This window comes from Hippocampus bargibanti, linkage group LG01 (assembly GCF_051943395.1).
Source record: "Hippocampus bargibanti isolate YZ-2025 linkage group LG01, ASM5194339v1, whole genome shotgun sequence".
Classification (NCBI taxonomy): domain Eukaryota; kingdom Metazoa; phylum Chordata; class Actinopteri; order Syngnathiformes; family Syngnathidae; genus Hippocampus; species Hippocampus bargibanti.
The window spans coordinates 27257712-27284140 of NC_142734.1; the positions used below are offsets into that span (position 1 = coordinate 27257712).

Genomic DNA, 26429 nt, shown 5'->3' on the forward strand with positions numbered 1-26429 from the left:
ACCCCACTACTTTATTAAATAATCAAAATAACATTGACTCGTTATTGAACTCTCAAGGAGCCATTTTGAAGTTGAAAGGTTACTATAATGATCATATAATAATAATAATAATACATTTAATTTCTAAGCGCCTTCTAAAACTGTCAAGGACACTTTACAGTCACGTGATAAGAACATATATACAAGGCGCATCAGATTTTAAGGCACATTGTGAGCTTTTAAGGAAAAAGATATGGGTTTTAGATGCACCCTTTAATGCAGAAAATACAGCAATACTATTTTGACAATGTTGTCCCAATGTAACAAATTCCGGAATCGTTTCACCACCCTAGAAGTCAACTTTTAGAGAAATTTAGCCTCCCAAAGCCATCTTCGCGGGAAAAAAAACAACATTTGTTCACCATGCCCCCCAAGCCACGCCCACATCGGCAACGACTCCGTCACCTGCACTCGGCGCTTTGGACTTCTTCGGTCACTTGCTCCACCACGTTGAACTCGCCGTCGTCTGTGTAGGTTTCCACGGCGATCTGCGCGATGGCTTCCGCCTCCGCCCCGTAGGCTTCCTGTAAAACGGCCTCGCCGTTCTCAGAGACGCGGACGGTGACGATTTTGTGGGCCTGGCCCGGCGCCGCCGACACCGCGCCCCACGTTTCTTTCTCGAGAGCTTTGACCTCGGCGCTGCCGTCTGACTTGAGCACTGCGACCTGGGGGAGGATAGTCGCGTTCATTCCATTTTTAATTTTTGATTTAATTTTGAGTCGCGTTGCTATTGTAGTAGTTTCACCAACTTGTAAGGCGTCTCCCACCAAATCCCGGGCGTTGCTCATATTTAGCAGCAGGCTCAGGGCGTTCTGTGCGGAAAGCTCACCGGATTCGTCTAAAAAGCACATTGCACGCACCCTTCCTTGAAAAACTAGTGGATTATCCTTCGCGAAGCGCACGGACTGCGAAGCGCTAACGTGCGAGTCGGGATGATGTCTACCGCAGAAAAACGTCGCATCAAGGTATCTGACCTTGTTCATAGATGATGGTGGTGTTCCCCAGGGCATCCTGGGACACCGAAGCGTTCCCCATCCCCTGAATGGTCTCCAGAGCAACAGGGTCCACCGAAACCTACCAGGGCGTGAAAAGAGAAGGAGAAGACGTTCGTTGATTTGCCTGGCGAGTGAGAAGCAAAAGCATAGCGGACTCACGACTTGCGGCGCGTCCTCCTCTTGATGTTTTTGCTCGTCGACGTGTTGCAGGGCGAAAAATGGCTTGCGGCGTGTCTTGGTCTCTGCCGCCGGGTGAGAGACGGACCACTCCTCGAAAGCTTCCGGGTGGCGACATTGCACGTGGAGGCGGAGATTCTTGCGGTGTTTGGTTCCAAAGTGACACATCGAGCAGGCGAAGGGCTTGTCTCCTAAAAAATATTGAGCGCAAAGTCCAAATGAACAACTACAGTCTTCTTCTTTTCCTTTCGGCTTTTCCCTTCAAGGGGTCGTCACAGCAAATCAGTGTCCTCCATATTTAGAGGTTTGATCCGCATGTTTGTTTTGGCCAAGCTTTTACGTCGGATGCCCTTCCTGACACAACCCTCTGTATTTATCCGGGCTTGGGACCGGCACAAGAAGACTTATGTTCCTTTGTGGCTACAGAACAAGCAACTCACTGTAAACTCACTAAATTCACTCATTCGCTGCCATCCCCGGATTTGTTTGGGTTGTGGTTTTTCTTGCGGCGAGTGTCGATAAAGCGCTGGTAAGACCTCTGGCAATGTTTTTCCTTCTCACGAGGGGGCAGCATTTGCCTTTTATCCATGTTAGCGCTCTGCTGTTAAAACACTATAAATCAAGATGCATGCATTGTATTGTTTTTTTGTATATTGCATATATATATATATATATATATATATATATATATATACACACACACACACACACACACACACACACACACACACACACACACACACACACACACACACACACACACACACACACACACACACACACACACACACACACACACACTCTATACAACATACATATGCATCTTATAATATTGCAAGTGAAGACCTAAATCAACTACAGAGGAAGAAACCGTTTAAAAGTAAATTAGGGTAAGACAACTTCTGCGTTTGGTGACAAGTGGCGTCCCACAGGGATGCGTACTGAGTCCTTTCTTCTGTAGCAATCTACGTGCTTGCGCTCGGGGACATCACATCCTTTTCAACGTTATGGTGATTATTACGTACTATATATGATGTGAGAAAGATTGGACCGACCTGTATGCTTAATGGCCAGATGGGACACAAGGAAGTCTTCTTTGGAGGTGGTGTATTTACAGTGGCTGCACTTGAAGGGTCGGTCGCTGGTGTGGGACAGCTGGTGGTTGAGCAGCAGCTTCTTGTTGCCGCAAGTGTAGTCACAAAATTCGCACTTGAACCTGACGACCACACAACGCGCCAGATTAGTCACCAACCGCTGAGCAAAAGGTAGCTAGAAATTGTTCACATGGTTAAAAACATACCGTATTTTCCAGTGTATAAGGCACACCAGATTATAAAACACATCCCCTATGAATGGTGTATTTTCATAATTTTTCCATAGATAATGCGGACCACATTATAAGGCGCACCTTCAATGAAGTTTCCCAAATATAACACACATATAAATATATCAAAGTTTTCCAAATATAATATATAAATACAGTAAAGTCTCGTTGTATCGATATCGGATATATCGATAGTCCCGGTTATATCGATACTATTTCTATGCACGCACGGAGAAAATTACATGCAAACAGGGTCGGATATATCGATAGTCCCGGTTATATCGATATTTTTTCGGACTCCCTTGAATATCGATATAACGAGACTTTACTGTATATCAAAGTTTTCCCAATATAATGTATAAATGTATCAATGTTTTCCAAATATAATGTACACCACATTATCAGGCGCTACAGTTGAGGCTGGGGTTACACGCTACTTCTATGGGGGGGAATGGAGTCAGTAGCTGCTGATAGTATTTGCGAGACCTGTTGTGGGTCAATATTACTTCACATATAAGGTGGACCGGATTTATAAGGCGCAGGGTCATCTTTTGAAGAAAATCAAGGCTTTTGAGCGTGCCTTATACATCGTAAAATACGGTAATAATTTTTTTGTTGTCAACGCTAGTCTTGACAAACAGGTGAATACAGTTAGAAATTGTGGGAAATCAATAAAAGTGTATTTTAAAATTGGGAGTGAAATAAATAAATAAATAAATAAATAAATAAATAAATAAGGGTACAATAAATAAATACCCGGACAATAAATAAATAAATAAATAAATAAATAAATAAATAGGTTGGCTGCCGCTGCTCACCCGCAGAAAAAAATATCCTGTGACTGTAAAGTGTCCTTGAGAGTTTTGAAAGGTGCTTATAAATGAAATGTATTATTATTATTATTATTATTATTATTATTATTATTATTATTATTATAAAAATAAATACATGAATAAATGACCAAAAAAATGGGTATGACTGACGTGCTGTCTCCCACACTCTGAAGATGCGTCAATAGGTGCATTTTGAATGTGTAGCGCTTCTTGAAAGATTTGCCACACTGAAAGAACGAAAAGAAAGAATCAGACGACATGTTCTCAGAATCTTTGATCGTCGGCTTGGTAAGGTTTGACTTAGCCGGACCTTGTCGCACATGTGCGGCTTCTCTGCGCTGTGGGTCTTCAAGTGTTGAGTCAGCCTCTTCTGCATGGGGTAAACTTTGTGACACACGGGACACGGGAACTCGGGTACCGCCGCTGCCGGCTATAGAGGAAAGGACAAAAAAAATGATCGGTCAAGGGTTTGAAAAAGGTCTGCTGCCATTTTGCTTCATGTGATTGAAAATTGACTCGGTGGCGGGTTTGAATCGCCTGCTAACCAATTGCCCAGTATCTGCCACATATTTTGAAACCAATTTTACATGCTAAGCCCTCTTAAGTGTTCAAAACTTACCCCGCCTGTCTTTTTTTTCCTGGTGGAAGAAAAAATAAACACAGTTAGAAAAGCTCAAACGCATTTCCGGGTGTTTGCAAAACGATCAGAAGCATGCATTAAATTGTTTATTTCCTGCAGTCGGCTGGCGACCAGGCCAGTATGCAAAGGCTGCCTTTTGGAAATAGATACACACTTTAATACCCACTTTTCACAACAATACACAATTAAACAATAACTAATACATGATTCATTTTAAGGCAGGAAGTACACAATATGTCCATTGCAATCGTCCGGTAGATACAAAGAGCATACACGAGTTGATCGTGAGGGGTGTCGAAGGAAATGTGGGAATGAATGAATGAATGAATGAACGAATAAATAAATAAATAAATAAATAAATGGATGGATGTATGAAGAAATGACTAGATGAATGAATGAATACGGTAAATAGATGAATGAATAAATGAATACATGAATGACCAAATACGGTAAATAGATGAATGAATAAATGAATAAACATATATATAAATAAACGAATGAAATGAAAAAAATGAATAAACAGATAAATGAATGAATAAATACTGTAAATAGATGACTAAATAAATACATACGCACGCACATACATGCATACATACATACATACATACATACATACATACATACATACATACATACATACACACACACGCGCACACACACACACATACACACACACGCACGCACACACACACACACACACACACACACACATAATGTATGAAGAAATGAATAAACAGATACATGAATGAATAAATACTGTAAATAGATGAATAAATAAATACATACATACATAAATACACGTAGATACAAATAAATAAACTAATGAAGAAACAACAAAAACAAACAAATAAATGAACAGACGAAAGAACGAATGAATAAGATGGTCAAGTCGAAACTGTCGTGGGGCATAACCTGCATCACCGGAAATTCGTAGCAGTCAGCAGTCTCCAACTTCAGCTCGCAATAAAAGCTAGTGTCATATAGCTTTTATTTTGTTAATCCTCATTCAGTTTGTTTTAGCTGCAATTCACTGGCTGAGCGCCAGGGAGAAGCGTTTTCAAACATGTAAACCAGACATGACCAGCTCCAGGCCTGGAGCTCTGAAGCAGCATCAAAACGGTCCTAATGATTTGAATCAGGTGCGTTGCTCCTGGCAGAGCTGCAAAACAGGCAGGCAGCGGCCCCTGATGTAAACCCTAGTTTACATGTTTGAATAGCAAAGCTCTCAGACTCGAGACGTTGCAAAAGTCCATCTCAAGAATCGGGTACAGGTCCCAACTACGGTGTCCAATGATTTCCTTTTCACAAACTCGAGTATTTTTTTTTTGTTTGCTACGTTCATGTTAGGTGCTGTGATGAAGGTTGCGCAATCAGATGTGAGGGATTTTGCTTGGCTTTGTTCAATAAAGATTGGACACCTCCTGATTTAAAGTCGCTATTTACCACATGGAAAACCATGACAAACCTAAAACACCTCTTACAACAAAACTTTCGCCGATGAAACACTCGAGCCTTACTTTTCTTTGTTGTGAACGGCGGAGTGGCGAATGACATCTTTCCGGTACACACTGGAGTAATCGCACTTGTCACACTTGAAAGGTTTTGTGCCTTCGTGGTTGAACATGTGCTCCTGCAAGGAACATAAACACACGGAAGATTGGAAACTGTCATGTCCAAAGTCGGAGTCCACATGCAGTTCAGTGGCCTCGGTCATAAAAATCAATAAGGTCTGTCCCGTATGTAGAATGAAGATATTGGGCAGTAGCGCTGTTGCCTGTGTGTGCCTGTGTTCTGCCATCTAGAGGCTCAATTAAGAACAGCAAATTAGTATCGGAGTCATTGGCGGAATCAGCCCGCCAATTTTTAAAAATGTTGGTTTTTCCTTTTTTTTCTAAAACGGCAATTTTAATTTTTGTTCCTTAAAAATGGTGATTTTCTAATTTTAAAAAGATTCTAAAATGGCAATTTTGTATTTTTTTAAATTTTCTAAATAAAAAAATCTACGATGGTGATTTTCAATTTTTTTATTCTAAAAGGGCGATTGTTTTTTTCCTAAAATGGTGATTTTCATATTTTAAAAAGATTCTAAAATGGCAATTTTCAAATTTTTTTAATTTTCTAAATAAACAAATCTACGATGGTGATTTTAGATTTTTTTTTTCTAAAATGGTGATTTTCAAATTTTTTTGAAAAAAGTTTCTAAAATGGTGATTTTCAAATGTTTTTTTGTCTAAAATGGCGACAATCGACAAAAGAACAATTACTTCTGTTCAAGTGTTGCAAATAAGTTAATTGAAGGACAACCGACAACACGCAGTACGATATTTTTAGCCAAATGCAAAACACCAATAAAAATGACTTAAAGTGTGCTGAAACTGCAAAAAAATATAAACCGGAAGTGACCCGTTTCAGAAGGTCCCGCCCCCTTGTTTGTGGTGTCACGCCAAGACGTCTTGCCTTGCTTGAGAATCAAAAATATGGCTTCAGATTCAGAGAACATGCTTTCTTGTTACTCATCCATTTATGAATATGAATCAAACAATTCTGAAGAGGAAAGCTAACATGTTTGTTTGCAATCGATTAAATAATTTATTCCGTGTCATTTTGAGGCATCAGGGGTGGGAAATGTCGCACCCAAAAAAGGCAGAATATGGCGACAAAGCTCCGTATGGAAATTGGCTCAACATTTTTGTCACAACACACAAGGATTCACCATCGCGTTATTTATGTTTTCCTTCTAATTTCGCCAGCATCACGAAGTTTTCAGACCAAACAAAGTACAGTGAGACCTCAACTTACAAACACCTTATCTTACAAACTTTTCGTCTTACAAACGTCAAATTTATGAAAATTAAACCTTATAATAAGCACTATTTTCATAATACACACCCACCACGGCTGGCGGAGTGATCTTCGGCGGAAGCACACGACCGAACAACACCAGAGGTTAAGTTACCAACAGTCCATATGGAAGGTGACTCTCCTTCCATAAGCCATCAACGACCATCAAAAAGGTAAATAAAACATTATTTTACAGCAGTTTAGTTCTTTAATTACAGTCCTTATGTAATGCGCCTCTCTTTCCAAACAGCAATTCCCTTTGACCTTCGACCTCCAACGCCATTCCATCAAGCCATAAATGACCATCACAAATGTAAATAAAGTGACTTTATGATACAATGCAGTGTATTTCTTTCATTACAATACAATAGCAAATTTATTATACATAGAATAAGGTATGTTGTGTGTAGTTTTAAGGCTTATTTAGTTAAAAAGTATATTTTATGGAAACCCGGGAACGGATTATTCCCATTTTAATGGTTTCCTATGGGAAATTTATTTTTGAGATACACACTTTTCGCCTTACACACTCTGTCTGGGAACCAATTAAGTTCGTAAGTTGAGGTTTCTCTGTACCGCAAAATGCAGTGACGTGATCAAAGGACTGCTACAGTGTGTCCTTTCTCGGTCAAGGGTGTTCCTTCAGTGACGTAACGTGAGAACTCGTCACCAACTCAAAAACAAGACTTCTGGAATATTCAGCGCGACGTAAAATGTATCCATATGCGGTGGAATCTTTGTAAAATAAGCTCAGTAGAAGCCATTTTACAAATTATGGACACAACTTGTCCAGAGATGTCGGTTGTCCTTTCGCTGAAAATGAAAATAAAAAAAAACAAATGTGAAGCACAGAATGGCTCACTGAAATTTGAAATGAATTGCTATTATATGTAAAGCTCCACATTCCCTTCTAAATTTTTAGCACACCAAATCTACGCCCCATTTGCAAAAAATGTGGACAGCCCTGGTTCCAACACACGCAACGAGCAGCCGACGTGTGACAGTTGGGACAACGGCAGACAGACCTTGAGCGAGGACCAACGTTTGCAGTGGTAATTGCACTGGAGGCATTTGAAGAGCTCCGGTTCGTTGCCTTCGTGGGAGTCCACGTGGAAGCGCAGATCTTCCTGCGTGAGGAAACGTGAACCGCAGATCCAGCAGCTGTGAGGTCTCAGGAGCGGCTTGAGGGATTTGAAGTAGCGACTGAAAGAGGAAAAATTCAGTGTGAATCGGGCAGGTCAACGAATCGTTTCGACGAAGGAGGAAAAGGAGCTGACTTGCGACTCAAATGCTTCTTGTATTTTTTGCGGAGGAAGCATTTGGAGGGGCGGCCTCGTTTCCTTTCAAAGAATTCTTCTTGCTGCGAGTTAGATGAGGGGTCTTTGTTTTCGGAGTCTGACTGGCTCACCAACACCTCCACCTCGTCCCCACCGCCGGCATTGTTGTTGTCCAAGCACGAGGAACTGGCCTCGTCCGCCGCGCCGGGATCAGGGTCTGCTCTCGGCTTCTTTGCCAAACTCTCCGCTTCTGCTGGGGGGGGGGGGTTACAAAGACATCGTTGGATTTCTCGCATTTGGAAGGTGGGCACTCTCAGTGGAGTTCACCAGTCAGGTGACTTGACCAAGAGCGATTTTAAAGGATAACCTTTAATAACTTAGAAAATTGCCATTTTAAAGGACAACCGACACCATTTTTTTTTTTTCCTAACTGACATCAGAAAAACGTTTTAAAGCATCTAAAATACCCAAAACACGCAGGCTGATATTTTTAGTCAAATGCAAAACACCAACAAAAATGACTTAAAGTGTGCTAAAACTGCAACAAATTGATCTGGGAATTGGGGGTTTTCAGAAAGTCCCACCCCCAGTTCGTGACGTCGCGCCATGAGGTCTTGCCTTGCTCGAGAATCAAAACAATGGCTTGAGATTCGGAGATGCTTTCTTGTTACTCATCCAGTTATGAATATGATTCAAATAGTTCTGAAGAGGAAAGCATACATGTTTGCAATCGATTAAATAAGTCTTTCCCTATCAATTCGAGCCGTCAGGACTCCAATGTAGCATCCCAGAAAATGCAAAAGATGGCGCCCAAGCTCCGTTGGAAATGGGCTGTTTGTCTGCTGGAAATTTGTGTCAGCGAATATCAAATAGTAGTCTTAGTGCAACACACAACGATTCACCATCGCGTTATTTATTTTTCCTTCTAATTTCGCCATCAACACGGATCAACATGCCGTTTTCAGACCAAACAAAGTACCCAAAATGCATTGTGTGTCGCTTTCTCGGTCAGTAAATTGCGATTTTCAATTTTTTTGTTTCTAAACTGACTATTCTATTTTTTTTAAATTGGTGATTTTCAATTTTTTTTCTAAAATGGTGATTTTTAATTTTTTTATTTTCTAAAATGACAATTTTCTATTTTTTTCTAAAATGGTGATTTTCAATGTTTTTTTAAATGGGAATTTTAAATTAAAAAAAAAAATCTAAAATAGCAAATTTTTTAAAACGGCGATTTTCTAATTTACTTTTCAATTTTCTATAATGGCGATTTTCAAAAAAAATATTTTCTGATGTGGCAAATTGCAATGTATTTTCTAAAATAGTGATTTTCTTTTTTTTTTCTAAAATGGTGATTTTCAAATTTTTCCTAAAATGGCGATTTAATTTTTTTTGTTCTAAAATTGCAATTTTCTAATTTCTTTGTAAATGTTCTAAAATGTCGAATTTCACATCTTTTATTTTCTGAAATGGCGCTTTTCAATTGTTTTCCTAAAATGGTGACATTCAATTTATTTCATTTTGTAAAATGACGATTTTATTTTTTTTTTAAATGGTGATTTTCATTTTTTTTCTGAAATGGCGTTTTTCTATTTTCAAACAAAATTCTAAAATGGCCATTTTCAATTTTTTTTCTAAAATGGCAATTTTTACTTTTTATTTTAGATTCAAGGATGGCAATTTATTTTTTCTAAAAAGTTCTATTTTTTTCTTTTCTAAAATGTACATTTTCAAATGTAAAAAAAATCTACAATGGTGATTTTCAAATGTTTTAAAACGTTTCTAAAATGACGACAATCAATAACAGAACAATTACTTTTGTTCAACTGTTCCAAAAAAGTGTTTTTTTTTCTATGTCCATTCAATTTTGATCTGCATGTTTCAAATGAAGCAAAACACATGCATAAGCATGTGTTTTGCTTCATTTACCTTCATTTTCCATAACTGAAAAAAATTAGTGTAACACACAGAATGGCTTGCTGAAACGGATCGAAATTAATTGCTGTTATATGTCAAGAACGTCCGTCAAGGTTACCCCACCCCGCCCCTCCCAAAAAAGAAAAAGGTTTGTAGACCCCTGGATAAAAGGGAGGACCCACCTTGGTCGTCGTCGTCTTCTTCCAGAAGGTGATATTTTCTCGGACGGCCGACTCGACGCTGCGGACGAGCTTGAGAGGAGGACGAGATGGGAGGGGGGCGTTTTTTCAAAATGGCGGGGAGTCTTCCGTGGCAGTCTTCTTCGGCCGGGTTGTAGTTACTGTCCTCTGCGGGGCAAAATGAGCAAGAGATGAGGATTCCAGATGAAACTGTGCGCCCACCTCGATCAACCCTGAGCCTACGCCTGACCTTCAGAGTCATCAATGGCCCCCGCATCCGGAACCTGGTCTTCCAGATCGTCATTCTCTTCAACATGATGAGGTACGGACGCCTTTGCCTGCTTTGCTCTTCTCCCCACCGCCGGCGATGCCGACGACCCCTCCTCGTTCTTCTCTTGTTCTGCCTGCTGGGGGGGCGGCAGGGACTTTTTGGGAGGTCGGCCGCGTTTGCGTTTGGTTTGCTGACCTCCTGGATGAAGAACAAGGTGGGTTAGGGTTAGGGGGGGGGGTCGCTGAAAGCATTTCAATGAGCGTCACGACACCAAGATTCTTCTTTTCCTTTCCGGTTTTCCCTTGACGGGGTCGCCACAGCAAATCAGCGTCCTCCATCTTTAGAGGTTTGATCCGCACGTTTGTTTTGGCCAAGCTTTTACGTCGGATGCCCTTCCTGACACAACCCTCTGTATTTTTCCGGGCTTGGGACCGGCACAAGAAGACTGATGTCCTTTTGTGGCTACAGAACAAGCAACTCGCTCAGTAAAAGGCTCCCAAACACAAAATGCCAAGCTATCAATAAACAGAGCAAACATTTTGCCACAGTTAGGTAGTTTTCTGCTGGTTCTGTTATTTTCTTTTTTCACTTCAGTTTTCAGCAATTTTCTTAAATAGTGTAATCATTTTGAAAGTTTGAAGAATTTATATACAGTGAGACCTCAACTTACAAACTTTTCGTCTTAAGAACCTCTAATTTATGAAAATTAAACCTGATAATAAGCACTATTTTCATAATACACACCCACCACGGCTGGCGGAGTGATCTTCGGCGGAAGCACACGACCGAACAGCGCTCCAGCCGGCGCTACTTTGCACACCCCCTCTCATTGAATGCACACGTCGATCGCCTACTTAATGATAATTTTACTATGATGGGACCGAAAAATAACCACCACAGGCTCGTGTTCAGGCCAAGAAGACACAAAATAAAATCACAGTCGCTGAGCAGAAGGAGATAATTGAAAAACACGAACGAGGTGTGCGTTTGTGTGATTTAGTGGCCGAGCACGGCTATGCTAAGTCAACCATTGCTCCCATTCTCCGGAACAGAGAAGCCATCAAAGGTGGGTCTGTTGCAAAAGGTGTTTCCGTGCTCTCAAAGCGACGGTCTCGGGCAATCGAAGAAGTTGAAAAAAAACTTTATTTTACAGCACAGTTTATTTCTTTAATTACAGTCCTCATGTAATGTTGGATTGGATTGGATTGGATTGGATATGCCTTTATTAGTCGCACAGTGGAGAATAATGTGCCTCTCTTTGTGACTTTATGATACAATGCAGTGTATTTCTTTCATTACAATACAATAGCACATTTATTATACATAGAATAAGGTATGTTGTGTGTAGTTTTAAGGCTTATTCAGTTAAAAACTATATTTTATGGAAACCCGGGAACGGATTATTCCCATTTTAATGTTTTCCTATGGGAATTTTCTTTTTGAGATACACACTTTTCGCCTTACACACTCTGTCTGGGAACCAATTAAGTTCGTAAGTTGAGGTCTCACTGTAATTGGGTTTTCATCAACAATAAAAATGTGTCTTTAAATTCATTTATATGGCCTAAATTTGTTTGATATCCAGTTACAGTGAACAAAGCCCTTACACATCGAGCAAAAATTTGCAGATAATAGACACCCTCCTGGTAGGGGTTGACAAGAGCCAAAATATTATACGGTATGTCAGGCAAATCATTGGGTTGGTATTCCACATATCGGCGTCTTAGCCTTTTTTTTAATCCAATGCATTAATGGAAAATTGGGTTATTTTCAGATTAGAAATACTCGGGTGGCACTTCACCCTTGTACTCTTGTGGTCAGTAATGGCTTTTTGGTAAATGGTGACCCCCCCACCCCCTACCTGAAGCATGCCAACCTACCGGCAGCTTTGAAGTGTTTGTCCCTCATGTGGTTAATGAGCGTGTCTTTGGAGACGCTCTTGTACGGGCACATTTTGCACTTGAACTGCTGAACAATCACCACTTCCATCATCTCCTCCAGTTCGGCCATGTTGGGGGGGCGCTCCCCGGAACCTTGGGTCCCACCCGGGGCGGTTTCGGGGTTGTCAGAGCAATGCGGCGCGGCGGCGGGCTTGGCGTCGGACGCGTAGGTGCCGCTGCTGCTGATGTCGAGGCCCGATTGGCTCTGGCTGCACTCGGTAGTCTCGGCGACCCCTCCAGAATCTACCGGCCCGGAATCAGCCCCGCGTCGGGCCGACGAGGAGCTGTCGTCGTTGTAGAGAGACGCGTCGGGGCCGTTGCTGTTCTCGGCGTAACGGGAGCACTCGGGTTGCTCGTACCGCCGGACGCCGATCGTCCGGTGATCGGCGCTGCTGTCGATGATGTCGCGCGAGCGATGCGGACGCTCGCCGTCGTCGGCGCCGCCGAGGTAACCGCCGCTGCACTCGGCCGCGTAGCCGCCCCCGTCCGAGGGGTTGGAATCCGCCCGGCTGCATTCGACGTAGCCGGGAAGGTCCTGGTCGCTGTTGTCGCCGCTGTAATCGGCGAATCCCGAGCGGGAGCGCGTCTGGTCGGGTTCTTCGGAGCACTCGCCGTAGGAGGGCGACGACTCCCCCGTTTGGTCGGGGCCGTCCGCACCGCAGTCGGCGTACCGGGAGGGATGGGGGTGTTGGGGCTGATCCGGATGACCGCCGCCGTCTTCCGGGTAGCCTGAGTGTCCGGGTCGGTCGTCGGGCTGGTCGGGTTCCGGGCTCCTCTGCATATCGCCTTGGTCCAGGCAGGTGGACGTGGGACCCTCAGAAAGGGCCTCGATGGCGATACGATTGGACATGGCCGACGAGGACATGTGGGCGACCATTGGAGCGCCTAAATGAGACGCACGGGATGGAAAACATGAACGGTGAAGGAAGGCAAACGACATTTATTTCATTGTTTATACAGTCAATTAATTAAACAACTAATTAATTAATCCATCAACTAATTAATTAGTTATGTATGGGTTATTCATTTATTTCTTCCTGTCTATTTTTTTATAATTATCTGATTAATTGTATTTATGTATTTAATTTTGGATTTATGTATTTTTCTATCTATTTATCTATTTACTTATCATTTATCTATGTATCCATGTGTTTGTCCATTTATTTGTTTATCATTTATTTATTTATTCATTTATCGATCCATTTTTATGTATGTATTTATCTAGCCATTTTGTATGTATGTATGTATGTATGTATTTATCTATGTATGTATCTATGTATCTACAGTGTATGTATGGGTCTATGTATCTACTGTATGTGTGTGTATATGTATGTATATACAGCAAAGTCTCGTTATATCAATATTCTCGGGAGTCGGAAAAAATATCAATATAACCGGACTATCGCTATATCCGATCCTGCGGCATGTAAATTTTCTCCTTGCGTTCATAGAAATAGTATCGTAATAAGCAGTACTATCCATATAACCGATATCGATATAACGAGACTTTACTGTATGTATGTACAGATGTACGTACGTACGTAGGCTAGGCCTTCTGTGTGTATGTGTGTGTGTGTGCCTGTGTAAGCATGCATGCATGTATGTATGTATGTATGTATGTATGTATGTATGTATGTATGTATGTATGTATGTATGTATATGTATGTACGTACGTACGTACGCACGCATGCATCCCATATGTATGTATCTACTGTATGTGTCGGTGTATATGTACGTACGTACGTACGTACGTACGTACGCATGTACGTACGTATGTATGTATGTATGTATGTATGTATGGATGGATGGATGGATGGATGGATGGATGGATGGATGGATGGATGGATGGATGGATGGATGTACTCATTTATTTTTGTGGGCTGGCGAACATGTGCGCAAAGGTACCGGTTGCAAAATAAAGTAAAACCCTTCATTTTGAAATCACCCCAAGTTGTATCAGAAGTTGAAAGCAGCCGTTGCGCGAGTTAAAATGCGCAATATCGGATCATAGCCGACACACAAACGAACGGCACATGGCCTGAGCCGCACCTTGTAAGATGAGATACTGGGTCGGTTCCGCGTCTCTGTCTTCGGCACTAGTTACGGCGATGCAACCTGCCAGTAAGAAATCATACATTGTTTGTCTTTCACATCAAAGCAAACGCAAGGATTTCACGGTCCATTCCACAGCTGCGATACCGTTCATGACATCCGGGCCGATGGTGGACTCGATGATCTTATCGATGGCCGATCCCAAATCAGATGAGGTGGACGCGGTGGAGTCCGACACCATCATGGCTCCTTCCGAGGCGGCGGCGCTGGAGTGAACCAGCACTTGGACCGACTCGGAAACCAGCACCGACTGAGTCACGGTGGACACGCTGGAAACGCTGGTGGACTGGGCGACCGACGACGAGTCCGGGAGGTGAACCGACGACACTCGGACGTCCGTGCTGGAGCTGGTCTCTGGGATGAAGACCTGGAGAAGAATTCCAGGGGATGTCATTGCTTTGCAAGCTCAACGTTGCAAGGGGGACGTTTTAGGGCAAACGTTTTTGCAAAGGGGGACAGATTTGGTGTGTTAAAAATGGAGGAGGCAGACAAGCTTGATGGACGTTCTTTACATATAACAGTAATTAATTGAAATACATTTCAGCGAGCTATTCTGTGTTGCTTTATTTTAATTTCAGCTATGTTAAAGGACAACCGACGTCTCCGGACAAGTTGTATCCATAATTTGTAAAATGGCTTCAAATGACTTCGACTGAGCGTATTTTACAAAGATTCCACCGCATATAGCTATAGTTTACATTTTAAGACACGCGCTGAATATTCCGGAAGTCTTGTTTTTGAGTTGGTGACAAGTCCTGATGTGACGTCACTGAAGGAACGCCCCTGACCGAAAAAAGGACACATTGTAGCAGTCCTTCCATCACGTCAATGCATTTTGCTGTACTTCGTTTGGTCTGAAAACTTCGTGTAGCACCAAAAAGTGGCAGAAGAGGGCGACAAAGCTCTGTGTAAGGAATTAATCAGCCTGTGGAAACGGGCTGATTAATTCCTTACACAGAGCTTTGTCGCCATTTTCTGCCTCTTTTTGGTGCTACATTTTCCACCCTCAGATACCTCTAAATGGCACGGAATAAATTCTTTAATCGATTGCAAACATGTATGCTTTCCTCTTCAGAACTATTTGAATCATATTCATAACTGGATGAGTAACATGAAAGCATCTTCTCCAAATCTGAAGCCATTTTTTTGATTCTCCAGCATGCAAGATATCTTGGGGTGACAATACAAAATTGCCATTTTAGAAAAAAAAATGAAAATCCCAATTTTAGAAAACAAATTGAAAATCACAATTTTAGAAAATAAAAAAATAAAATCACCACTTCTAAATTAAAAAAACAGAAAGTCACCGTTTTAGAAAAAAAAATGAAAATCATTTAAGAAATAAAAATAATTAAAATCATTTTAGAAACTAAAAAAAAGAAAATCGTCATTTCAGAATTTTTCTTTTTAAATGTAGAAAATCGCCATTTCGGAAAATTGGGGGGCTCACTCAGTCAATGACTCCTATACTAATTTGTTATTCCTAATTGAGCCTCTGGACGGCAGCACTTGTCACACGCAGGTAAGAGTGCTACCACCCAATTAATTTATTCTACAGCCAGACGTTATTGATTTTATGACAAGAGGCTGCTAGCCGGATGAAAATTGGCCACGGGTCACATTTGGCCCGCAGGCCGGACTTTGGACATGTCTGACTTGGGTTTTAGGGTTTGTTCTCACATTTTATAGCTGTTCACGCATGTCGTTGAGCTTTTTGGTCAAGCTCAACGACGGGCGTCATTTGTTGCCCTGGCAAAACAGGCCAAGGCAACAATGGTGCTCATTTACAAACGGCACCGAATGTGAAGTGCATAGGAAGCCAGATTTTGTCTGTCTTACCACAAATCCCTCGGAGCTCTGTCCGACGTGACAATCCGATTCTGGCGGTTGCACGTGTGAGGAGGCAGCGTCGCTGCTGTCGGCCAACATGGCCTCTGACGACTCCATGCCCATGCCACTCTCCGACGGCTCCTCCATGCCAGAGGGGCCGGCGTCGCTGCTGCTTTCCACCTCATTCTCATCGGAATCCATCACAACTGCATAGGAAAGTATAAGATAAGATTTCACAGCTAGGCCTTCAGTGGTGCTACGTCTTAATCAGTCCAACGCTTAATAACTATTTGATGACAATACAAAATTTACTGCAGCGCCAGCTGCGACTGATATAAAAAGTGTGGCATGATTGACTACAAGACCAGTAGAAGGTAGCGTTAGCCAGGAAATAAGGCCTGCGAGGACACCTTAGTGTCCCCAACTCGAAATCAGATTGGTGAAAGGACAACCGACGCCTCCGGACAAGTTGTGTCCATAATTTGTGAAATCACTTCAAATGACTTCTACTGAGCGTATTTTACAAAGATTCCACCGTTTTAAGACTCGTGATGAATATTCTGGAAGTGTTGTTATCGAGTTGATGACGATCCCCACGTGACGTCACATTTGGAACGCCCCTGATCGAGAAAGCGACACACAATGCATTTTGCGATACAGTGAGACCTCCGTTTACAAACCCCTTGGCTTACGAACTTTTCGGTTTCCGAATGTTACATTTATGAAAATTTTACCTTGGCATACAAACTATTTTTCGGGATACACACGGAGCTGCCACAATGAGTAATGTGTCGTTCGCGAACGAGCCCGTTCTTCTAATAACAAAATGGCAGCCGAGTGCATTTATTTCTCTATTCCCCACCCCAGGTTAAAACCACGTGATTGGTCAAGAACGCAGCAGGGGGGGACGGGGTTACAGACAGAGAGTGAGGCCGTTCTCCCAAAAACAAAATGGCGTCTTCGGTTAGAGCCATGTGATTGGTCAAGAACCCAGCAGTGGGGGGGGGGGTTAACATTAAAGAGACAGGCAGACAGAGAGTGAGAGAAAACACACACACACACGAAAGGGAGATGACAGAGTTTTAAACCAAAAAAACAAAAGTGAAAAATAAAAGAAAAAACATAAAAAAAGGTTAGAAAATGGATAGAAAACGGTGAAATTTAGACTCGTTTCAACTTTGAAAATTCAAAAGCAGAGTGTAGACTGGAAGGTTAAAATATCCCATCAATCAGGCTCCACAAATAACCCGCACAAGTCATCTGTACACTTGATGCAAAAAGCTATCAACCCAGCTAAACAGAACACAATTGATTAAGAACTAGATACAATTATCACAGAGAAAGCACCTACAAGGGATCCTTCCTCAAGATGGTGAAAGAAGAAGGTTACGTTCCTCATCAAGTGTTTCATGCTGAGGAAACTGGACACTCCATTCCATCAAGCCATTAACGACCATCACAAAGGTGAATAAAGTGACTTTATTGTACAGTACAGTTTATTTCTTTAATCATAATACTAAAGCACATTTATTAGACATAAAATAAGGTATATTTTGTGTAATTTTAAGGCTTAGAAAATTAGAAAGTAGAAAATTATGTTTTATGTGGACCTGGGAACGCATTATTCTCATTTTAATGGTTTCCTTTGGGAAATTAATTTTGGGGATGGATGCATGGCTTGAGGAGCCCACAATAAGACAAAAGGAACGTCAGCGCAGAGCGCCGATGCGCATGTAGAACTGTCGCGGCTAGGAATTGAAGCGGATTTATGTGGGACAGGAGATGTGCGATGTCTTTTCGTCAATGGATGCTACAGCTTCGTGTTTACTTTCAACATTTAGCTTGTAGTAGATGTGCAAATTCCACCATGACGTTCCTGATCCACTGCTGAAATGGATGCTTTGATCCTCTCCTCTTTCATCTAGAACTGCTTCATGTCATCACAAAGATGTCAGCAAGTCCTGAAGAATGAATGACTCTCTGTGTGAGCGTGAACACGCAGCGGTTCCCCTCTCCCGGCAAATTGGCGTTTTCATGTTTATTATGTTTGTTAAAGTCATTATAAGTGCCTTGCATGCTGGGTCTGAGAAGACAGCAATTTCATCTGTGCTGTATGTCATGCATATTATCATATTTGACAATAAAAATGACTTTGACTGATGTCAGTTAGGAAACGAAAAAATGGTGTCCGTTGTCCTTTAAAGCAACTGTTTGATTCACGCTTTTTTGATGCGAGAGCGCCAGCAGAACTGATTGTGAGGGCGCCCAGGTTGATTTCTGAACCAGATCACAAATAACATCCGAAATGTGTTTGGTTCAATGCTTCAATTCGAAAGCGCACACATGTGGAAGCAGCAAAATAGGGGAAGAAAAGCAACGAAAGGAAGCTGACAAGACAATTTGGAATTAGTTCATAAGAATTCATGGACAAAATATCATTCGCATCAGTCTGTGATTCTGATATTTTTAAGCCAGCAGAGAAGGCCTACCAGGACCTGACGATCCACCAGTGATTGACACGTTATTAATTTTGAGTGGTGAGGGGTGGTCAGTGACACTATTTTGTTGACCTCCGTTTGTATAGGTCAAAATTTTAGAAACATAGACTTTTAAGCCCTTTGGGATGATCTGAATTACAGGGAAAGTGTTGATAAAAATGTTCACCTAACAACATCCAAAAACGAATTAATGTTCTCATGCGTTTATTGGAAACAACATGTAAACATTCACAATAAGAGAGGCCAAAGCTCATGACACAGTCAGAATTACAAATCCAATCAATGCAATGGAGAGGGAAGCGTTGCTTCAAACTGCCTTTTAAGAATCACTTTTTTTCTTAAAATCCAGTACGGTACATCTAAGTTGATTTTTTTTAACGGAACCCTACAGCCAACTCATTTGCAACATACATTTTGAGAACTGTTTGTTTTTTATCATTTGAGTTCAATGTGGTTTTGACAAATGTGCAATGGATCGGACTTGAAGATTGTTACCTTCAAACCATGTTTCACTGCTGACAGTGACTACCTTTATTTTTCAGGGATAAAAACCAGATCAGTTTCAAGGGTTAATGTTGGTCGTGATTATGGTACTTGGAGAGCCAAGTTTTGTTTTTGTCGATGGCTCGAGTGTAAAAGTTTGAAGAGCACTGGGTTAAGAAGGTATGTTTGTCAGCGCGGTTCCGTAGTCGCGTAGGCACAACTGTGGGCATAACACGATTCGTTTAGAAACCCTTAACGCGTTTTCACCACCAAGGCAACGGCAACATAACAGATAGATGATCTGGGGAATATTTTGGCCGACATATTGGATCCAATCTTGCCCACTTTCCTTCTTAGCCTTAACCTCGAACGCCGTTAACGGGTAATCGTTTTCAAACACGATAGCAGCGATGCCCAAAGATATATTAAGGTTGTCCGACATGAACGCAACCAGACACGTTTTCCAAAGTTGACAATGTCTACCCTTGGCTCGCAACTTGGTCCATAAACTACAGTATTGTACCCAAGTACTTTAGCGTGCAGTAGCTTATGGCCTAGCTGCCCTTGATCCTGCCTGCGCCGCGTCGCCATTTTCCAACAGGCAGACGTCTTTTTACATCAGGCATTCTCGGAAGCACAACTGGGGACCTCGAGGGCCTCAAAGCTCCAACACATCGCCCAAACGCTCTCCCTGACCAAAATAAAAAAAAACATAACCTATTGAGCGTATATATGTTATTTTTTTCTTACCGTGTATATGCAAGTAGACGCGCGTCCTTGAGCGTAGCGGCGCTATACAGTACTGGCATTGGTACGAGGTAATTCTAGCTTCATTCTAGTCGGGCGCCATGAGAATCTTCTCGCTTCCTGTTCGTGTGACCAGGTCTTTTTTATTGTTTTGATCAAACCGATTCGCACAACATACACTACCGTGCTCAGAAATTTAGACGATTGTTGGTTACCCGCATCCAAGCAGTTTTATAGGCGTTTAATTATTATTAAGTATTTTATTGTGAATAAACGAGCGGACTATTGCTTTTAGTGCAAGGCGTATCACGCCTGCTCACGCGGAGGAACACTGGCCGTTTTGTAGACATTTTTTTTATCCCCACCCCCTGCCGACCAGAAGTCGCATGGCTAATTTTAGAAAATGAATCGAAACCTTTGAAACAGACTTTTGTGTGACCCGTTGTTTAATCGCGAGTCAATGTCTGAGCACATGAAAAATAAACAGACTGGTCGCCAATCAACTTCAGGATACAAACATGACATTGTCAACCAATGCCAAAGATTCACCCCCAGCCCACTGGTCAATGCATTTTCAGCCATTTATTGAACAAGTACAAATATAAAACGAAAACACTTGCAAAATGCTACACTATTCCAAAATTCACGTCCAGAAACATAAATGAAGACGAAGCACCATCCTCCCGATGTCCCTCACAAGGCCACGCCCCTTATCTCATTCACTGCCAGACGTGCAAAAAATGTGTCCACTCCAGTGCCAGGGTTTATGTCATTTTCACTCAAATTGCGGGCCACAGAATATTGAATTTTAGGACTACACAAACATTCAGTGGAGCGTAAGAACCCATAGACTCTCTTTCATCAGATAAAAAGTAAATTACTAAATTACAGTACAGTGATACCTTGGCTTACAAACTTAATTGGTTCCCAGAGTGTGTAAGGCAAAGTGTGTATCCCAAAAATTAATTTCCTATGGGAAACCATGAAAATGAGAATAATCCGTTCCCAGGTCCCCACAAAACATAATTTTCTACTTTCTAAGCCTTAAAACTACACAAAATATACCTTATTTTAGGTATAATAAATGTGCTATGGTATTATAATTAAAGAAATAAACGGTACTATATAACAAAGTCATTTTATTTACCTTTGTGATGGTCGTTGATGGCTTGATGGAATGGAGTGGCCGGTTTCATTAGCATTAAACACTTGATGAGGAACGTAGCCTCCATCTTGAAGAATGATCCCTTGTCGGTCCTTTCTATGGGATAATTTTACCTAGTACAGATGGCTTGTGTGGGTTATTTGTGGAGCCTGATTGATGGGATATTTTAACCTTGCAGTCGACACTCTGCCTTTGAACTATCAAAGTTCAAACTAGTGCAAATGTCACTGTTTTCTATCCATTTTGTCACTCTCTCTGTGATCTGCCTGTCTCTTTCATGTTTAAACCACTTCCCCTCACTGCTCCGTTCGTGACCAATCATGTGGCTTTAACCGAAGACTGGGGGCGGGGAATAGAGGAACAAAAAAGGTCGTCTGCCATTTTCATTTTTGGAGAATGGCTTCACTCTCTGTACTCCCCACACCCTCACTGCTGCGTTCTTGACCAATCACGTGGCTTTAACCGACGACAGGGGGCGGGGAATCGAGGACCAAAACAAGCCGGTTGCCATTTTCTTGTTAGGAGAACGGGCTCGTTTGCGAACGACACATCACTCTCTTTTTTTTACCTTGGCATACGAATTATTTTTCGGGATACACACGGAGCGTGGGAAAACATTGCCAGAGGTCTGACCAGCGCTTCATTAGCAACCTCGCCCCAATCCCACAAGAAAAACCAAAACCCGAACAAATTCGGGAATGGGGCTCCATGTCATGCTTTTCAATTCCTGAACAAATTTGGGAATGGCAATGAATGAATTAACATTTTCTTCTCTAAATGGTTTCATACGTTAGAAAGACATTGTTATTTCTTAAAAAACATTTTAAACAAATTATTTACGGTGTATAATTGATTAATACCATTCCAATGTGTTTCAATGAAGAATACCCATTCAAAACACTTTTGACTCACAGTGATGCGAAGTAGCTAGTGAAGAAATCCATTTCGATTCAGTACATGAGGTCGGCGACGCCACCGCCTAGCTCCGAGCTTTTCCCCCACAAGACGGGGAAGTTCATCCCCGCCAGTCGAATCACGGCTACGTTGAACACGTGCACCAAGAAGACGATGAGGAGGCTCCAGAAGCAGACGTCAAAGCGCTCGCCGTGCGTCTGGAACACAAAGGTCACTTCCTCGAAGTTGGCGATGCGCTCCGACAGACGCTCAATCTTCACCTCGGACGCAAACAGAACCACAACCAGGAAGCTGCACACACCTGCCAGGATGCGGAGTCCAGATATGATTGACAGTTATGTCGGAAAAGTACTTATGGATGACAAATGAATGGATGTGAAATGTAAATTTCTCCACTGCGAGACTAATAAAGGCAAATCCAATCCAATCCAAATCGTACCAATTTTAATGTCTCCGAGTGTCAACCGTTCAGTTTGTTTTATGAGGATGTATGAAAAGTCAAATTGAGCTTCTTGTGGTGAAATTTTCAAATACAGTGATACCTCAGCTTAAGAACTTAATTGGTTCCCAGAAAGTGAGTGTAAGGCGAAAAGTTCGTCTTCCAAACATTTATTTCCATAAGAAACCATTAACATGAGAATAATCCGTTCCCCGGTCCCCATAAAACATACATTTCCTACTAAGTAAGCCTTAAAACTAAACAAACTATACCTTATTTTATGTATAATAAATGTGCTATTGTATTGTAATTAAAGAAATAAACTGTACTGGATAATAAAGTCGTTTTATTTACCTTTGTGATGGTATTTGATGGTTTGATGGAATGGATTGGATTGGATTGGATTGGATTTGCCTTTATTAGTCTCGCAGTGGAAAGTTATGAAAGTGTGGGAGCAGGAGGGAGGCAAGGAGTGACCCTCACTCACACTGTCCGCTGCTAGCTGCTTTTCATTACACACATCAACAGAAGTTTTTCAACCAATTGCCTGAGACCGTTGTTTAGACAACACAGAAGCCTTAGCCACACATGTACCCTTAATAGCTTCCTTGTTCTTAACAATGGTAGCAATAGTAGACTTAGCATACTGGTACTGGGATGCTAAGTCACACAAACGCACACCTCGTTCGTGTTTTCCGATGATCTCTTTGTTCTGCTCGACCATAATTTTCTTTTGTGTCCTCTTTGGCTTAACACTAGTCTGTGGTGGGGTCTTTTTCGGTCCCATAATAGCAAAAGTATCCTCGAAAACAAATCACATCCGCACTCAAAGGAAGGGGGTGACCAAAACTAGTCTGCCAGCCACCGTGGCGCTGTTCGAACATGTGGTTTGGTGTTCATCCGCCGAAAACTAGTTTGTCAGCCAAGACTATATGCTCGCGAATTTAATGTCCCCCCCCCCCCTGTAGTAGATTTTTTGGGGGGAGATTGCTGTTTTAGTCATGGAAATGTTAACCTCATCAATAATCATCTTAATTCACTCACAGCTGATGGACGTCCACAAGTAAAGTCCCAGAGGGCCGTGCAGCGTCTCGTAAGGACGTCCGAAGGCGTTGAAGAAGAAGAAGCCGCTCGACACAGATGAGAAAACAATCAATGCGCTGCAGAAGAAGATGATGGTCACGTGGAGACCTGCTGGGATGGCGCCCATCAATTCTGAAAAGACTGTCGCACACAAAAAAAAGACACACGCAATGAGGACATTTCATGAAAAACCCAGTGAGGACAAAACTGAATGCGGTTGGCAACGTGTGGAGGCCAGTCTGTTTTCAGTGACGCAGTGAGGCAGAAACATGAAAGGTCTTTGAGAGCTCATTACTGCTGGTCACTGCTCTCATATAACGTGAGACGATAAACTTGTTCGACTGTAGACTCGTGTCCACAAGTTGTTTTCCTGCCAAAAATGCCTCTCAACTCAGTGACGACTTTTCCTGATCAAAAGAAAGAAGTTGAATTTCACCCACTTCCTACATGTATTCCCTCCATCCTATAAAGTTGTGGACACTTGTGACAAAGACATACTGTATGTAAGCGATATTCGTGTCTTAAGTATCGACACGTTTTTGAATAATTGAAGGCCGCCTCTGTTGTTTTTTATTATTGATGAGTTCAACCTTTAGTGTGTTGTTGTTTAACACTGAAATTCAGGCATACGCATGGTGGACCCCCGTGCATACATACATTGATAAAACATACGTTTGGGACAATCACAATCTAACAACATGTGCAAAATGAAATGGATTTCAGCGGTTCAATTGAAAGAGCAAAGGTCAAATGATACTTTAAGTTCACTGGGGACAGTCAATAAACAGTTCAGGATCTTTTTTCTTGTGATTTGATGATTGTTGCTTGAATACAGCGAATGAAAACCCGAGTCACTACGCCAGGATATAAGAAAAGTGAATGCATCGCTCAAGACAATAATTTTATTAACTAACAAATTAATTAAGAAATTAAGTAATTTATGACAATGTAAATAAATGAATACTTTATTATTGTTTAATTAGTCATGTAACAAGGAATTAACTCATTCACTTTCATTCCTGAATTTATAATAATAATAAAAATAACAACAACAATAATAATAATAATAATAATACATTCCATTTATAAGCGCCTTTCAAAACTCTCAAGGACATTTTACAGTCAAATCGAAAACCAGGATGTGTAGCGCCATTGCCAAATTTGTTGGGGTTTTGTTATTTTTCTTGCATTTGAAGCTTCGGTCAGACCTCTGGCAATGTTTTTCCCTCCCACAAGGGGCAGCATTTACCTTTTGTAAAGCCACCCCCACTTTCAATGCAGATAACTACAACCAAGTAAGCGCGAAATAAACATTTTTTTCTGATGAAAGAAGATAGTCTAAGCTAGGTTACTTACGCTGCATTGAATATTTATGTAGTCCTAAAGGTCAATATTCTGTGGTTCCTGCAATTTGAGTGAATATGACAAAAACCGTGGCACTGGAGTGTACACCTTTTTGAACGTTTGGCAGTGAATGAATTGATTAAGCAAATCATTTATTATTGATGAATTAATTAATCATGAATGAATTACTTTTAAAACGTTAATTTATTTATTCAATTTTATTTTTTCTGTGGGCATTGCAATTGTCCTACAAAGTGAGTTGAAAGAATTTGGGTTATTACAGACTTGGCGAACAATTAAAGCACCACCATGTCAGACAAACAGACCATTTGCTTTGTAATTGGGTGGGGTGTTTGTAAGAAACGCAAATAACAAACCCCCAGGGTCATGAATGTAACTGCAGCGTTTTTAGGAGAGATTTAAACTTTAATTAAATGTAAAATAATTAATTGTAATGTCGGTGACAAGGTTTACACGTCAATGCTCATGTTGAAGAATTTTGGCCCGAGAGGACTGGCGTGCCGTGTGAGCTGCGTATGCTAACTGGTCTCGAGGAAATTTAGCTAGGCTATTTCACAAAATAAACAAATAAATAAAAAATAAAATACATTACATTAAATTAATAAATACAATTTCGAAAACATTTCGTTTTAAAATTTGTTCTGAACCACTTTAAATTATTTTGTCTGGGGACAACTCCAATTTCAGGGGGCGTGGTGGTAATTCAAAAACGTCTTCCATGATCCACGAGCAAAATAAAGAATGGTAAAGATGTTACCTGAGAATCGCGAGGTCCTGCCTCCCAAGCCGCAGGTCTTGACTCTCTCCCCGTGGAAGAGTCCGTAGGCAAGACGTCCCACGAACTTGTCCAGCTCGCTCCCGGTCGCGTTGACGAGGTCCGCTCCGGTTCTGCACAGGACGAAGCCGTCCAACCAGCGAGGAAGTCCGGCGCAGACGGCGGCCGCCAGCGCGCAGCAAGCCGCCAAGATGCCTCCGAAGCTCAGCAGTAGACGCTTGTGTCGTCGAGCCGCAGCCATGGCCGCCCTGCCTGCACCCCATCCGGCACCCCCTCGTCTCCATGGCGACCGCGCCGCCGGCTGACCAGGGGCGGAGCTGGAGAAGGTGGCCGGGGTGACCCAAGAGGTCAGACAGTGTGGATCCCCGCTCATCCAATAATAATAATAATAATAATAATAATAATAATAATAATAATAATAATAATAATACTAAAAATAATCATGTTTTTTTAAATTAAATTCAGTTTGAAAGTTGGCAGTCCTCAGTCGCTACTGAACCCTTCAAAATCTGGGCCCTCCCCCCAAAAAACATACCTCAATGAAAGCTGATGCAAACAATGTGCCTGTTCCTGCTGCCTTTCAT

At 41.8% G+C, this 26429-nt stretch overlaps 2 protein-coding genes across 2 annotated transcripts in view; both read right to left on the reverse strand.

Moving 5' to 3' along the window:
- Window positions 1–20258, reverse strand: part of LOC148903667 (zinc finger protein 335-like) — a 30488-nt gene extending 10230 nt beyond the window's left edge. Inside the window, exons 1-18 of the mRNA XM_089006555.1 lie at window positions 20107–20258; window positions 16385–16581; window positions 14633–14912; window positions 14483–14548; window positions 12374–13318; window positions 10473–10691; window positions 10226–10390; window positions 8127–8376; window positions 7875–8052; window positions 5526–5638; window positions 3988–4006; window positions 3679–3798; window positions 3519–3595; window positions 2267–2427; window positions 1194–1402; window positions 1014–1113; window positions 789–877; window positions 445–704 (exon numbers count right to left, since the gene is read on the reverse strand). Of these exons, the coding sequence (XP_088862681.1) occupies window positions 445–704; window positions 789–877; window positions 1014–1113; window positions 1194–1402; window positions 2267–2427; window positions 3519–3595; window positions 3679–3798; window positions 3988–4006; window positions 5526–5638; window positions 7875–8052; window positions 8127–8376; window positions 10226–10390; window positions 10473–10691; window positions 12374–13318; window positions 14483–14548; window positions 14633–14912; window positions 16385–16576 (3443 nt within the window). The 5' untranslated portion in view covers window positions 16577–16581; window positions 20107–20258. The remainder of the gene's footprint in view (window positions 1–444; window positions 705–788; window positions 878–1013; window positions 1114–1193; window positions 1403–2266; window positions 2428–3518; window positions 3596–3678; window positions 3799–3987; window positions 4007–5525; window positions 5639–7874; window positions 8053–8126; window positions 8377–10225; window positions 10391–10472; window positions 10692–12373; window positions 13319–14482; window positions 14549–14632; window positions 14913–16384; window positions 16582–20106) is intronic.
- A 417-nt stretch (window positions 20259–20675) lies between these two features.
- clrn1 (clarin 1) lies at window positions 20676–26351 on the reverse strand. The gene is made up of 3 exons (XM_089006589.1): window positions 25828–26351; window positions 23667–23846; window positions 20676–22484 (listed from the first exon to the last, which is right to left on the reverse strand). The coding sequence occupies exons 1-3, from the start codon at window positions 26216–26218 to the stop codon at window positions 22219–22221; spliced, it is 837 nt and encodes a 278-aa protein (XP_088862715.1). The 5' UTR covers window positions 26219–26351; the 3' UTR covers window positions 20676–22218.
- Between the last annotated feature and the right edge of the window lie 78 nt (window positions 26352–26429).

Excerpts from the sequence above, each read along its gene's own strand:
- clrn1 (XM_089006589.1), bottom strand. The coding sequence starts at position 26,218 with ATGAGCGGGGATCCACACTGTCTGACCTCTTGGGTCACCCCGGCCACC. Across the intron at positions 23,847-25,827 it reads CAGGACCTCGCGATTCTCAG|TCTTTTCAGAATTGATGGGC; the intron begins GTAACATCTTTA and ends TGTGTGCGACAG. Across the intron at positions 22,485-23,666 it reads CTTGTGGACGTCCATCAGCT|GTGTGTGCAGCTTCCTGGTT; the intron begins GTGAGTGAATTA and ends GCATCCTGGCAG.